This window comes from Chiloscyllium punctatum, chromosome 7 (assembly GCF_047496795.1).
Source record: "Chiloscyllium punctatum isolate Juve2018m chromosome 7, sChiPun1.3, whole genome shotgun sequence".
Lineage (NCBI taxonomy): Eukaryota > Metazoa > Chordata > Chondrichthyes > Orectolobiformes > Hemiscylliidae > Chiloscyllium > Chiloscyllium punctatum.
Window position 1 is genome coordinate 88,087,226 of NC_092745.1, and position 15,702 is coordinate 88,102,927.

Below are 15,702 nucleotides of genomic sequence, written 5' to 3' on the forward strand. Positions count from 1 at the left end.
ATCAAAAGTATTAGCAAAATTAACAGTCTTGCAAAGTAATTCAACAGTTTCTGTAATGTTGAATTACCTATATCCATTCTTACTTTCACAAGTTGCAACGTTTAACTCTTCTCAGTAAGAGCTCATAGTGACATAGTTCATAAATCAGTCACATTTTAACATAATCACATTGTTATCATAGCACATCAGGGCAAACCTCAGAAAATCAGCATAAAGGGTTGTTTAAACTGTTTATCCAGAGTTACAACAGACAACTGACAGAAACTCTAAATGTAGGAATTAATAGAAAATATGTACTTTTTCAAATATAAGAAAAATTGCATTTAATATTTGCTTTGTTTAGGAATAATTTGTTAGACTCCAAATCATTCTCACACAAATACAGTTGCATTCAATGTACAAGACGTGAGTACATGAAGCATGAAACTAGTATTTAGTGATATAGCTGTCGAAATCCTAACAACTGCATGAGCATAAAATTTATTGCACTGTCTAAACTGTAAAGATTAGTAAGGATAAACACATTTTTGGAATTCTACAATGACTTAAATATGAATGCATAATACTTAGTGTACTATAACAGACTGGGAATTTCTGATTCATATTGATTCTTATTTGTGAGACATGACTGCATAAAAGAATACAGCTGACCTTTATTGTCATTGCATTTGACATTTTGCCTTTCCGTCTAATAGGGAGTCCATTTTTAAAAAAATAGATATCATTTTGACTTCAGTTAGTGGCACAAACTTCATATTTCACAGACACTGCTGTAAATTAAATTTCTGTCCTTTTTAACATGATGTACAAAATATAAGCAAGCTAAGCTAACTAATACTAATTCTTTAAATTTTCCAGGTATTAACCCTTCATACTTTACTACTACAAAATACTTTGGTACAAAACTTAAGCACACCGATGCTTTGTTATAGCTATTTTGAAAATTACTCACAGAGTTGCACTACAGTCTTTTGACTGCAAAATGTAAAATATTTTAAGAAATACTTATAAATTGTTCTGACAAAAATGGTTTAATTGTATCCTCCCAAATCTAACCACAAATCAAGTTGTAGACTTTATTTTCAAAATAAATAGTGAAAATACTAAAAATTTAAATTTTCCTGACAATATCAAAAACCACAAGTAATCATGATTATTATGGACATTAATTATTTCCACAAGTGAAAAGCATAAACAATACAATTAATTATTTAGCATTATTTATGTATTCTAAAATAACAAACAGGTTGGAGAAAAAAAGTCCAAACCTGATACAACAGTGACATACAGAAATACATTAGTTTATGCAATCCTTATGTGCTATCTGAAGCTTTCTTGTACATATTTCTGTAGATCTTTTCTAGACTTTCTTCAAAGATTGCCCTGTGAGGCTTTCCTTTATAAGCAGCAGCACGATTCGACCAATAATCACCATCCCCCAGATGTACAGAAGCATTTTGATGGAGCACTGAGCTATACAGACAGAAAGAAGGCCAGATTGTTCTGTTGTACAAGTCATTTTATGAAGTTTACATTTATTTATTTTTAAATAGTCAACAAACCGACTTCAGATTACAAAGCAAGTGAAATACCTTAGGAGGAAAATGCATAAAATCTGCACACAGATTTCTCATTAATTTCAAAAGATAGAACATTATCACTAATAGACTGAATACAAATTAAGTATATATCCCTCAGGATAGATTACAAAAAGGCTAAATGGGGAGGTGAAAACTATCAGCAAAGCACAAAATAAATTGCCAGGAATTTCTTCAGCGGCTCTTCCAGTAGGTTGCTGTGATTTGGGTTTCACGTGCATGTAATGATAGCTGATAGGGAGAATACCTGAGGATATTTAGAGGGACGGACAGGCGGTTCTGTGGACATGGGCGAGACTCTCGGATGGTTTGTTGCCTCCCGGGTGCTAGGGTCCGAGACGTCTCGGACCGTGTCTTCAGAATCCTTAAGGGGGAGGGTGTGCAGCCAGAAGTCGTGGTACACATTGGCACCAACGACATAGGTAGGAAGAGGGGCGGGGAGGTCATTCAAGAGCTCAAGGAGTTAGGCTGGAAGCTAAAAGCTAGGACAGACAGAGTCGTCATCTCTGGGTTGTTGCCGGTGCCACGTGACAGAGAGGCAAAGAATAGGGAGAGAGTGCAGTTGAACACGTGGCTGCAAGGATGGTGTAGGAGGGAGGGCTTCAGATATTTGGACAATTGGACTGCATTCTGGGGAAGGTGGGACCTGTATAAACAGGACGGGTTGCACCTGAACCAGAAGGGCACCAATATCCTGGGGGGTAGGTTTGCTAGCACTCTTCGGGGGGGTTTAAACTAATTTGGCAGGGGGATGGGATCCGGACTTGTAGTCCAGCAAGTAAGCTAGCTGTGTGTCAGGATGTCCAAGACTGTAGGGAGGCTGTGGAGAAGGTAGCACTGACAGGGACTACTTACAGACACAGAGATGGGCTCAAGTGCGTATACTTCAATGCAAGGAGTATCAGAAATAAGGTGGGTGAACTTAAGGCATGGATCGGTACCTGGGACTACGATGTTGTAGCCATCACGGAAACATGGATAGATGAGGGACAGGAATGGCTGTTGGAGGTTCCTGGGTACAGATGTTTCAGTAAGATTAGGGAGGGTGGTAAAAAAGGAGGGGGGGGTGGCATTGCTAATTAGAAATGGTATAACGGCTGCAGAAAGGAAGTTTGAGGGGGATCTGCCTCTGGAGGTAGTATGGGCTGAAGTCAGAAATAGGAAAGGTGCAGTCACCTTGTTGGGTGTTTATTATAGGCCCCCCAATAGCAGCAGAGATGTGGAGAAACAGATCGGGAAACAGATTTTGGAAAGGTGCAGAAGCCACAGGGTCGTAGTCATGGGCGACTTCAACTTCCCAAATATTGATTGGAAGCTCTTTAGATCAAGTAGATTGGATGGGGCGGTGTTTGTGCAGTGTGTCCAGGAAGCTTTTCTAACGCAGTATGTAGATTGTCCAACCAGAGGGGAGGCCATATTGGATTTGGTACTCGGTAACGAACCGGGACAAGTGGTGGGCTTGTTAGTGGGTGAACATTTTGGTGATGGCGACCACAATTCTGTGACTTTCACCTTGGTTATGGAGAGAGATAGGTGCGCACAACAAGGAAGTTTCTACAATTGGGGGAAGGGAAATTACGATGCTGTAAGACAGGATTTGAGGAGCATACGTTGGGAGCATAGGCTGTCAGGGAAGGATGTGGTGGAAATGTGGGACTTTTTCAAGGAGCAGATACGACGTGTCCTTGATATGTATGTACCGATCAGGCAGGAAAGAAATGGTCGTGTGAGGGAGCCTTGGTTGACGAGGGAGGTTGAATGTCTAGTAAAGAGGAAGAAGGAGGCTTACATAAGGTTGAGGAAACAAGGTTCAGACAGAGCAGTGGAGGGATACAGGATAGCCAGAAGGGACCTGAAGAAAGGGATTAGGAGAGCTAAGAGAGGGCATGAAAAATCCCTGGCGGATAGGATCAAGGATAACCCCAAGGCATTCTATGCGTATGTGAGAAACCTGAGGATGACGAGAACGAGGGTAGGTCCGATCAAGGACAGTGGTGGGAGACTGTGTATTGAGTCGGAAGAGATAGGAGAGGTCTTGAACAAGTACTTCTCTTCAGTATTTACGAACGAGAGGGACTGTATTGTTGAAGAGGAGAGTGTGAAACGGACTGATAAGCTAGAAGAGATATCTGTTAGGAAGGAAGATGTGTTGGACATTTTGAACAACTTGAGGATAGACAAGTCCCCCGGGCCTGACGGGATATATCCTAGGATTATGTGGGAAGCAAGAGAGGAAATTGCAGTACAGTTGGCAATGATCTTCTCGTCTTCACTGGCAACGGGGGTGGTACCAGGGGACTGGAGAGTAGCGAATGTTGTGCCCCTGTTCAAAAAAGGGAATAGGGATAACCCCGGGAATTACAGGCCAGTTAGTCTTACTTCTGTGGTAGGCAAAGTAATGGAAAGGGTACTGAGGGATAGGATTTACGAGTATCTGGAACGGCACTGCTTGATTAGGGACAGCCAGCACGGATTTGTGAAGGGTAGGTCTTGCCTTACAAGTCTTATTGAATTCTTCGAGGAGGTGACCAAGCATGTGGATGAGGGTAGAGCAGTGGATGTAGTGTACATGGATTTTAGTAAGGCATTTGATAAGGTTCCCCATGGTAGGCTTATGCGGAAAGTCAGGAGGCATGGGATAGAGGGAAATTTGGCCAATTGGATAGAAAACTGGCTAACCGGTCGAAGTCAGAGAGTGGTAGTAGATGGTAAATATTCAGCATGGAGTCCAGTTACAAGTGGAGTTCCGCAGGGATCAGTTCTGGGTCCTCTGCTGTTTGTAATTTTTATTAATGACTTAGATGAGGGAGTCGAAGGGTGGGTCAGTAAATTTGCAGATGATACAAAGATAGGTGGAGTTGTGGACAGTGAGGAGGGCTGTTGTCGGCTGCAGAGGGACTTAGATATGATGCAGAGCTGGGCTGAGGAGTGGCAGATGGAGTTCAACCCTGCCAAGTGTGAAGTTGTCCATTTTGGAAGAACAAATAAGAATACGGAATACAGGGTTAATGGTAGGGTTCTTGGTCAGGTGGAGGAACAGAGGGATCTTGGGGTCTATGTACATAGATCTTTGAAGGTTGCCACTCAGGTGGATAGAGTTTGTAAGAAGGCCTATGGAGTATTATCGTTCATTAGCAGAGGGATTGAATTCAAGAGTCGTGAGGTGATGTTGCAGCTGTACAGGACTTTGGTTAGGCCACATTTGGAGTACTGTGTGCAGTTCTGGTCGCCTCACTTTAGGAAAGATGTGGAAGCTTTGGAGAGGGTGCAGAGAAGATTTACCAGGATGTTGCCTGGAATGGAGAGTAGGTCGTACGAGGATAGGTTGAGAGTTCTCGGCCTTTTCTCGTTGGAACGGCGAAGGATGAGGGGTGACTTGATAGAGGTTTATAAGATGATCAGAGGAATAGATAGAGTAGACAGTCAGAAACTTTTTCCCCGGGTACAACAGAGTGTTACAAGGGGACATAAATTTAAGGTGAAGGGTGGAAGGTATAGGGGAGATGTCAGGGGTGGGTTCTTCACCCAGAGAGTGGTGGGGGCATGGAATGCGCTGCCCGTGGGAGTGGTAGAGTCAGATTCATTGGCGACCTTTAAGCGGCATTTGGATAGGTACATGGATGGGTGCTTAATCTAGGACAGAAGTTCGGCACAACATCGTGGGCCGAAGGGCCTGTTCTGTGCTGTATTGTTCTATGTTCTATGTTCTATGTTCTATATTCTTAACAAGGAAATAGAGGCAAAATTTGATGGAGAGATATAAGAGGTATCACAGGATATAATATTTCACTGACATTGAATATGGCAGCACAGTGGCACAATAGTTAGTACTACTGCCTCACAGTATCAGGGACCCAAAGCCTTGCATAACTTTCTGTGTACAGTTTGCAGATTCTCCCCGTGTCTGCATAAGTTTCCGCCAAGTGTTCCGGTTTCCTCCCACAATCCAAAGATGTATAGGTTAGGTGGAATGGCTATGGTAAATTGTCTGTAATGTCAAGGGATGTGCAGACTAGGTGAATTAGGCATGGCAAATGTGGGTTTATTCAGATAGGGTAGGGGGAGTGGGTCAGGGGTGGGGGTGGTGGTGGGGGGGGGTTGCTCTTTGGAGGAATGATGCGGACTTGGTGGGCCAAGTCACCATTTTCTGTACTGAAGGGATTCCAGAATGATCTCTTCTGATTCCTTGCATTTGTGTACTGTGTAGAATGTGAATAATAAGACATACAGTTGAAGATAACTAAAATTAATATTAACATTGGGTATATGAAGAAACAATAATAAAGCACACTGTAGATACCGACACGAGGAGTTCAATCTGTTTTAGATGACCAGAAAATAACAGATATGAATAATTCTAACTAAGATCTGCTATGTTGTCTTAACTCAATGGTGATGGTAGGCTATGAAACATGTTAATGGCTAGGCAGCTAAAATAAACACTCTAATTCAAAATTGTCTCAGATTTCTCAACCCCCCCAGAGTTTTTAAAGAGACCCCAAAGTGTTTTACAATATTTAAATCCATCTGTACCTGAGATGGTCTGTATTGTCACAGGCTGAATTTACAGATGAGACAGATCTTACACCTGAAGGATAATCTACTTCAGCAGAAGAATTCTAGAGCATGAAGCAAAAGTTAAAAAACATATTAATCAAAAGCAATTCAAGTTTACTGTTTTAGACTGACATACCAAAAACACTCTTAGAGGATCAAAGTTTCCTGCTTTAGTTTTACATAATTACTTAACTTCACTTTCTCAGTGAGGAGCCAAAACCACCAAGTGAACATATCAAAAATTATAACACATGCTAAGCAATTTTATGTTACACTAGAATTACCAAGATTGTCATAGAATTATGCTATTAACATCAGAGATTCAGCTGTAATTATCAAATTTATAAAATTTGGAATTACTTCCTAAGATCTTAGCAAACTGAGATATGGAGCGGGACTTTCCTCTTTCTGTGGCATGGGTAATGGCGAGGGTATTTGCATTTCATTGTTATTGGTCGAACTCATATTATTTCTGTGCCATTTCCAACTCTCCTCTCCTTTCCTGAGAAACTAAGTGGCACCAATTCCTGACATACAAGTCAAAGCAGGTATCTGGCAACTGCATGGCAATTTGCAAAGCCATAGGACTTGGGGGTAAAGTGTGGACATTAATAGTTACATAAAGGGCTCACGCAGAGGGACAGTAATGCAAAAGGGAATATGAAGTATACTTCCTCACAAGAACATGAAGCTGGAACCTTGCCATCTTGGATCAAAACTCAATTGCACAACTACAGCACACCGTGTGCAAACTGGGCAGAGTAAGTTACTATCTGTTGTTTGGAATGTCAGGCTCTGCTAGAGGCAGAAGATTGCAATAACGTGAGTGCAGTGATTTGGAAATGCCATCCATCTGGCTTCAATTTGCATTTCATTGTACAAAAATGCGCATTAACAAATTATAGTCTCAAGCAATCTTGACCATTACCTGTGTGCACGTCAACTGAGCAAATGTAATCAGACAAACACACTTAAATGCATTACCTGAGCTTTGCATATCAGAAACACTTGCATAAATAGGGCTGAAAGACACCACTTTGCAGCTGTCATACTTGCAGATTGAATTGGAAGTATGTAAAGACATATTTTTGATTGATACTTTATCTTTGGGCAGATAGGGGTATTCGTGGCTATCATGTAGGCTGGTAGAATTCAATTCTTCCAATTTAGTAGCATGAAGACTTTGGTTGTGAAACATACATTTGGCTAAGGTTATGGAGGGATAATATCGAATTCCTTTGGAAGCCTCCACAACACATTGTGTGAGTGCATAACATAAAGCTTCATTGTAATGAATGGGAGGATACAAGAGTTAATGGGAAAAGAGAGAAGCTTGAACAACCATTCAGGATACAATTGAGGACAGAGCAGCCCACTTGATTGGCACCACATCAACAAACATCCATTTCCTCCACCAATAACACTTAATAGCAGCAATGTGTACTATCTGCAAAATGCAGCACAGAACCTAGTCAAAGATCGAAAGACAGCACCCACCAAATCCCCAACAACTTCCACCTAGAAGGACAAGGACAACAGATAAATGGGAATGCCACCGGCTGCAAGTTTCCCTCCAAACCATTCATCATTCTGACTTGGGAATGTACCACCACTCTGTCACTGTTGATGGGTCAAAATCCTGAAATTTCCTCTCCAAGGGCATTGTGGGTCAACCTGTAGCATATGGTTCAATAAGGCAGCTCACCACCACCTTTTCAAGGGAAATTAGAGATGGGCAATAAATGCTGGCCAGGCAGTGATATCCACGTCCTACAAGTGTATTAAAAAAAAACACATGGGTGACTTCATTTTACATATACACTGAGTAAATCATTTGTGTACTAAAATTGTAGAGGACAAGTTTCTGGAATCTTATGGATGGTTTTCTTGAGTAGCATGTTGAAGAGCAAACTTGAGGTATACAAAGTTAAAAATCACACAACACCAGGTTATAGTTCAACAGGTTTATTTGGAAGCACTAGCTTTTGGAGCACTGCTCCTTCATCAGGTGGTTGTGGAATGTAAGATTGTAAGGCACAGAATTTATAGCAAAAGTTTACAGTTTGATGTAACTGAAATTATCTATTGAAAAAGACCTGGATTGTTTGTTAAATCTCTCATCTTTTAGAATGACCATGTTGGTTTCAGTTATTTCATATGTAAATCGCAAAGCTTTTTTAAAAGTTACATTCTCAAGTGAACTTTAACAATAGGTGCCATGTCGACCCAGATAATGCACTGAAGGTGTGAGCTGCCTTGAGTGAGACTGTCTGTGCCACAATGGTCAGACTGACTATAATCTAAAAAAACGGATTTACAGAAACTTACACGGAATCATGCAGTTTTTGAGCAAGGTAAAATGTAATTCTGCAAGTACAAATTCACCCCACAAAATTATATGTGTATGTGTGCATGTGGGGGTGTGTTGGGGAGGTGGGGGGGGTATGAGTGTCTATGAGAAAGTGTATGTACGTGTGTGCGAGTGTGAATGTAAAGAGGTATAAGCCTGTGAGAGGGTGCGTGTGGGAGTGTATGTGTGAGCATATGAGTGAGGGTCTGCGTGAGTGTATGGGTCTGTAGGAGAGTGTGTGTCTGTCTGTGCATCTGTTCATGTGTGTGCGTCTGTGTGTGTGTATAGTGCAATGGAGTCATCTGTAGTGTGACATGAACCCAAGGTCCCGGTTGAGGCCATCCTCATGTGTACCGAAATTGACTATCAGCCTCTGCTTGGCACTTTACGTTGTTGCCTGTCCCGAAGTCTGGTCTAAGGATGGTCACCTGAAGGTCTGAGGTCGAATGTCCCAGACCGCTGAAGTGTTCTCCAATTGGGAGGGAACACTCCTGTTTGTTGATTGTTGTGCGGTATCCAGTCATCTGTTCCCGTAATCTCTGCTTGGTCTTGCCAATGTACCATGCCTCAGGGCATCCTTGCCTGCAGCATATGAGATAGACAATGTTGGCTGAGTTGCATGAGTACCTACCACGCACATGGTGGGAGATATCCCCACGTGCAATGGTAGTATCCATGCCTTGCAGTGTCTACCGTAACAAGATTGAATGGTATTGACCAGAAATGATCTGTTTGAGGTTTGGTGATTGTTTAAAGGCGAGGTAACAAGATTGAATGGTACTGACCAGAAATTATCTGTTTGAGGTTTGGTGGGTGTTTAAAGGCGAGCAGTGGAGGTGTGGGGAAGGTCTTGGCGAGGTGCTCATCCTCATTGATAATGTATTGCAGGCTACGAAGAACATGGAGTAGTTTATTGGCTCCTGGGAAGTACTGGACAATGAAAGGTATCCTGTCGGTTGCAGCTCATGTCTGTCTCCTGAGGAGGTCAATATGGTTCCTTGCTGTGGCACGTCAAAACTGGCATTTGCTGAGTTGAGCATCACACTCCGTTCTTATAAGGGCATCCTTCAAGCCAAGTTTGGTACCTATGGGGATGGCCTCAACCGGGACCTTGGGTTCATGTCACACTACAAGTGACCCCACTGCACTCTACACACACACAGGCAGACGCACGCACACACACACACTGTCCTACAGACCCACAGAATCACGCAGACCCTCTCATACACTCACACATACACCCTCTCACTGATTTATACACCTTTTTACACACACACACACACTCATAAACATCCGTCCCCACACACATACCCATATAAGTTTTTGGGGTGATTTTGTACTTGCAGAATTACATTTAACTTCGCTCAAAAACTGCATGAATCCATGTAAGATTCTGTAAATCTGTTTTTTAGATTAGAATCAGTCTGACCATTGTGGCACAGAGCCTCACACAGGAAGCTAACACCTTCAATACATTACTTGGGCCGACATGGCACCAATTGTTAAAGTTCACTTGAGAATGTAACTTTTTAAAAAAATTTTGCGGTTTACATATGAAAGAACTGAAATCAACACGGTCATTCTAAGAGGTGAGACTCAACAAACAATCCAGGTCTTTGTCATTATATAATTTCAGTTACATCACATTGTCAACTTTTTCTATAAATACTGTGTCTTACAATCTTATACTCTACAACCACCTGATGAAGGAGCAGCGTTCTGAAAGCTAGTGCTTCCAAATAAACCTGTTGGACTATAACCTGGTGTTGTGTGATTTTTAACTATATAATTTACATTATGCTTAAACGTCAGGTAGTTCAATCTGAGCAAGGGTGTTAAATGTCAATAAGGGAAATTATGAAAGCATGAGATACAAGATGGCAGTTAGACTCAAAAAATAAATTATAAGGTATGACTATTCATTGGCAATGGACAGTTAATGATTTACAGCTTAAAACATCTATACATTCAATTATGGTGCAAAAATTCAAAAAAAGGTCAATCAACTGTTGCTGACAAAGCAAGTTGCATAATATTAAAAGAAAAGGTTTATAAAGTGACCACAGATAGCAAAAGATCTGAAGATTGGGAAGTTTTAGAACACAGTAAAGGAGGACAAGGAAACTGAAAAGGTGGGGGAGAAAGTGAGGACTGCAGATGCTGGAGATCAGAGTCAAGTGTGTGGTGTTGGACATGCACAGCAGTTCAGACACCATCCGAGGAACAGGAGAATAGCCGTTTCGGGCAAGAGCCCTTCATCAGGAATGAGGCTTGTGAGCCGAGGGGGTGGAGAGATAAATGGGAGGAGGGTGGGGATGGGGGGAAGATTGCTGAGAGTGTGATACAGAGATGGAGGTGGGGGTAATGGTGATACTGAGGGTGGAATTGATAATAGTGAAGGAAGATGAACAGGTAGGATAGGTCAGGAGGGCGGCTGGAAGGTTGGAACTGGGATAAGGTGGAGGGAGGGGAAATGAGGAAACTGGTGAAATCCGCATTGCTCCCATGTGGTTGGAGGGTTCCCAAAGTGGAAGATGAGGCATTCTTCCTCCAGGTGTTGGATGGTTAGGATGTGGCAATGGAGGAGGCCCAGTACTTACATGTCCTTGGTGGAGTGGGAGGGGCAGTTAAAGTATTCAGCCACAGGGTGGTGGGATTGGTTTGTGTGGTGTCCCGGAGATGTTCTCTGAAACGCTCTGCAAGTAGGCGCCCTGTATTCCCGATGTAGAGGAAACCACATCGGGAGCAATAGATACAGTAAATTACATGTGGAAGAGCAGATAAAGCTCTGATGGATGTGGAAGGCTCCTTTGGAGCCTTGGACGGAGGTGTGGGGATTTGTGTGGGTGCAGGTTTTGCAATTCCTGTAGTGGCAGGGGAAGGTGCCGGGAGGGGAGGGTGGGTTGGTTGGGGGGGTGGGTGGGTGGACCTGACAAGTGTGTTGCGGAGGGAATGGTCTTTACGGAAAGCAGATAGGGGTGGTAAGGAAATTACATGCCTGGTAGAGGGGTTCGTTTGTAGGCAGTGGAAATGGAGGACAATGCGATGTATACAGAGATTGGTGGGGTGGGAGGTGAGGACCGGGGGTTCTGTCCTTGTTGCGGTTGGAGGGGTGGGGTTCGAGGGCAGAGGTTCAAGAAGTGGATGAGATGCACTGGAACACATCATCGACCACGTGCTAGGAAAATTGCAGTCTTTGAAGAAGGAGGCCATCTGGTGTGTTCTGTGGTGGAACTGGTCTTCCTGGGAGCAGATGCGGTGAAGAAGGAAGAATTGAGAACGAGGGATAGTCTTTTTACAGGAGGCAGGATGGGAGGAGGTGTAGTCCAGTAGGGAAGAACAAAACATGAATACAACTTAGCAAAATACATTAAATCATTCTGTAATAGATTTTCCAGATACATAGAAAGGAAACATTTGCCGAAGTTAAATAGGGGTCCATTAAAAGCAGAGTCAGGAGAATTTATAATGGGGAACAGAGAAATAGCAGAGAAGCTAAATGAATAATTTGTGTCTGTTTTTATTGAGGAAGAAACAGAAGTCTCCCAGAACTAGAAATCCAAATGACTACAGAGAGAATGAGGAGTTGAAGGAAATTATTATTAGTAAAAAGGTTGTACTGAAAAAAATTAATGGTTTGAAGGTTGTTAAATTCCAGGACCTAATAGTCTATATCACAGAATGTTGAAGGAGGTGACTGTAGAGATAGTTGGTGCATTAGCAATTACCTTCCAAAATTTCTTAGTTTCTGAAATGATTCTGGCAGATTTGAAACTTGCAATTCACCTCACAATTTAAGAAAGGGTCAAGGGAATAATAGGGAACTGCAGATCGATCAGCCTTAGATCAGTAGCAGGGAAAATGCTAGAATCTATAATAAAGGAATGATAAATGGACACTTGGATAAAATTATCTGATTGGGTATAGTCAGCATAGATTTGCAAATGGAAATCCTTGTTTAACAAAGCTGTTGGAATTTTTTAAGGATGTTACTTACAAAACTGACAAAGGGATCAAGGGATGTAATATAGTTGAATTTTCAGAACGCTTTTGACAAAGTCCCCACAGGCGATTGGATGGCAATATTAAAGCACATGGCAAATGTGGAAATAGAGTCATTTATGTCTACAACACATAAAAAGGCCCTTCAGCCCTTGAAGTCTGCACCAATGAAAAACAACCACCTGACTGTTCTAATCTCATTTTTCTGTACTTCGTCTATAGCCTTGTATGCCTTGGCATTGCACATGCACATTTAAATACTTATTAAATGTTATGAAGATTTTTGTCTCTATGACTCTTACATGCAGTAACTTCTAGCTTTTCACCACCTGCTGAGTGAAAATATTATTCCTCATACCTCCTCTAAACCCCTGTCTCTTTTCTTAAAACAATGCCAACTGGTCATTGCTTCTCATTGAACGGTAAAAGTTCTTCTCAGTCTACTCTATCAATGCCCCTCATAACCAACATTTTACATAGTTGCAGCATAAATTCCAGCTCTTAAACTCCACTGTGCCATAAATAATAAAGGCAAATATTCCATGTGTGTTCTTAACCGTTTTATCTTCGTGTTATGCTATTTTAAGGGACTGGTGGACTTGTATATCTCTGATCTGTGGTGCTTCCCATGGAGTCTAATCATTCACCATGTATTGCTTTGTCTTATTTGTCAAGCCCAAGGGCATCAGACTTATCCTGATTGAATTTCATTTGCTATTGATCAGCCCATCAGAACCATGTTCATCATTAATCCCTGCCTCTCCATGTGCAGATTAATTCTATCTCTCAGATGACCAACTAGCAGTCTCAGAGTGTACTGGAAAATTGAAAACATGTAAAATGTGGCTGTGAAACACATACCTTGAGGTTTGGTTGCTATTTTGACAACAATTTAAATTTAACCAATCAGATTAAATTATGCCCCAGGATACTAAAACCCAATTGATTTTGAATTTATTGTTTTTGCCAATCTCGAGCCAATGAGATGATCTGATGTTGGGGTATAAAGAAGCAAAAATTTTAAAAGTTAGACAGAGAGTTACTGCCATCTAGAGAGAGACTGCCATTCAAAACACTCTCTATCAAAGGTACCTTTATCATATGAAACATCTTTGCAGCAAAAGACCGAAGATGACCCAGAGAAATCTTCAGCCAGAGGAAGACAGACACCAACGACGACAGCTGCTGTGTGGTTTTGAACTTAAGTTGATATAATTTTAATACGGATTTTTATGGGAGCAGTATATTTCTATAGAGTGGGAGGCAGATCACAAGCATTTAAGAGATAGAAGGCTTCAAGTTGTAAATAGTTGTTGTTCACTTTTAGAGTTAAAGAATACATTGATATTTTTTCTTTAAATAGTAGAATTTGGGAGTTCTCTGTCACTCACACTTTGACAGGTTGCAGATCGAGGTGAGCTTTTCTAGGTGTTTGGTTTAATTAGTAGAGGAGTTCACTGTCGTGTCGTAACAATAGAGTGAGTTAGCTGTGCAAAAAGTGGTGAAAGCTTGTGCACATTATGAATGAGTTAGCACTGATGTTAGCAAGGGAACAGCGCAGTACTGTCCAGCTCATCACAATTAAGCTTATTGGGGTGGTTTGTCACTGATGTCACCCTGACACCAGACAAGTATTCTGCTGTTCTCTGGTTAAATCATGTACTTTCTCCTCAGAAGGAGTAAGGAATATGATGCCCACTGACCCCACTGGATTTATCCTTCTCATTCTGGTCATGGGGTAACATTTTTTTAAAATATGACAAAGGGTGGGATTGAGTATGATGACAGAGGATGAAAGAGTAGTTAGTAGCGATGCACGGGCCCTGAGTGAGTAGGAATCTTAGACAATGGGATGGGTTAGTAAGTGACAGTTGTTGCGTAAACATGATGCATGCAATTGTGAGAGTTGTGGCCAATGAGCAAATGGCAGAATTCAAATGAGCAGTGACCCTTGTGAGGTCTCAGAGACAAGATATTGGCACTTATCCTTGAGCACAGAGAGCACTTTCTTCCTGCATTGCTGTACATTTTACCAACAGCTGTATTCTGATGGCTGAGGAAACTATGCACTGGATACATGAGTTGTCTAGGCTGACCACATCTGGTTCTGCAATGAGTGCCCACCTCATGCTCCTGGTTTGCCCCATATCTAGTGCACAGCCATTGCGCCCGTTTTAGAATCTGAGATTTTTTTTCTTAAGGAGCTCTCAATGTTTTTTTTAGAATTACAGAATCCCTATAGTGTGGATGCAGGCCATTCAGCCCAACGAGTCCACACTGCCCCTCTGAAGAGCATCTCACCCAGACCCACCCCCTTACCCTATCCCTGCAAACCTGCATTTCCCATGGCCAATCCACCTAACCTGCACATCTTCATACTATGGAGGAAACTGAAAACCCACACAGACACAGGGAGAATGTGTAAGCTCCACACATACAGTCACCTGAGGCTGCAATCAAACCCGTGTCTCTGGTGCTCTGAGGCAGCAGTGCTAACCACTGAGCCATCATACCACCTGAATCCTTTACCAATCTTAATTGCTGTGGTTAATGTAAGAATAATAGGGTGGTTATGGTAGGGGTTTTTAACTTTCCAAACATCAACTGGGACTGCCATAGTGTTAAAGGTTTAGATGGCGAGGAATTTCTTAAGTGTGTACAAGACAATTTTCTGATTCAGTATGTGGATCTACCTACTAGAGAAGGTGCAAAACTTGACCTACTCTTGGGAAATAAGGCAGGGCAGGTGACTGAGGTGTCAGTGGGGGAGCACTTTGGGCCAGTGACCATAATTCTATTTGTTTTAAAAAAGTGATGGAAAAGGATAGACCAGATCTAAAAGTTGAAGGTCTAAATTGGAGAAAGGCCAATTTTGATGGTATTAGGCAAGAACTTTCAAAAGCTGATTGGAGGCAGATGTTCGCAGGTAAAGGGCTGGAAAATGGGAAGCCTTCAGAAATGAGATAACAAGAATCCAGAGAAAGTATATTCCTGTCAGGGTGAAAGGGAAGGCTCGTAACTATAGGGAATGCTGGATGACTAAAGAAATTGAGGGTTTGATTAAGAAAAAGAAGGAAGCATATGTCAGGTACAGACAGGATAGATTGAGTGAATCCTTAGAAGAGTATAAAGAAAGTAGGAATATACTTAAGAGGGAAATCAGGAGGGCAAAATAGGGACATGAGATAGCCTTGG

At 41.9% G+C, this 15,702-nt stretch overlaps 1 protein-coding gene across 2 annotated transcripts in view; it reads right to left on the minus strand.

Annotated features, from left to right (window-relative positions):
* Positions 1–312: 312 nt before the first annotated feature.
* spata6 (spermatogenesis associated 6) overlaps positions 313–15,702 on the minus strand; it is a 99,667-nt gene continuing 84,277 nt past the window's right edge. For both annotated transcript variants that reach the window (XM_072574257.1, XM_072574258.1), the window contains 2 exons: positions 6,132–6,217; positions 313–1,473 (listed from right to left, as the gene is read on the minus strand). In XM_072574257.1, the coding sequence (XP_072430358.1) occupies positions 1,314–1,473; positions 6,132–6,217 (246 nt within the window). In that variant the 3' untranslated portion in view covers positions 313–1,313. The remainder of the gene's footprint in view (positions 1,474–6,131; positions 6,218–15,702) is intronic.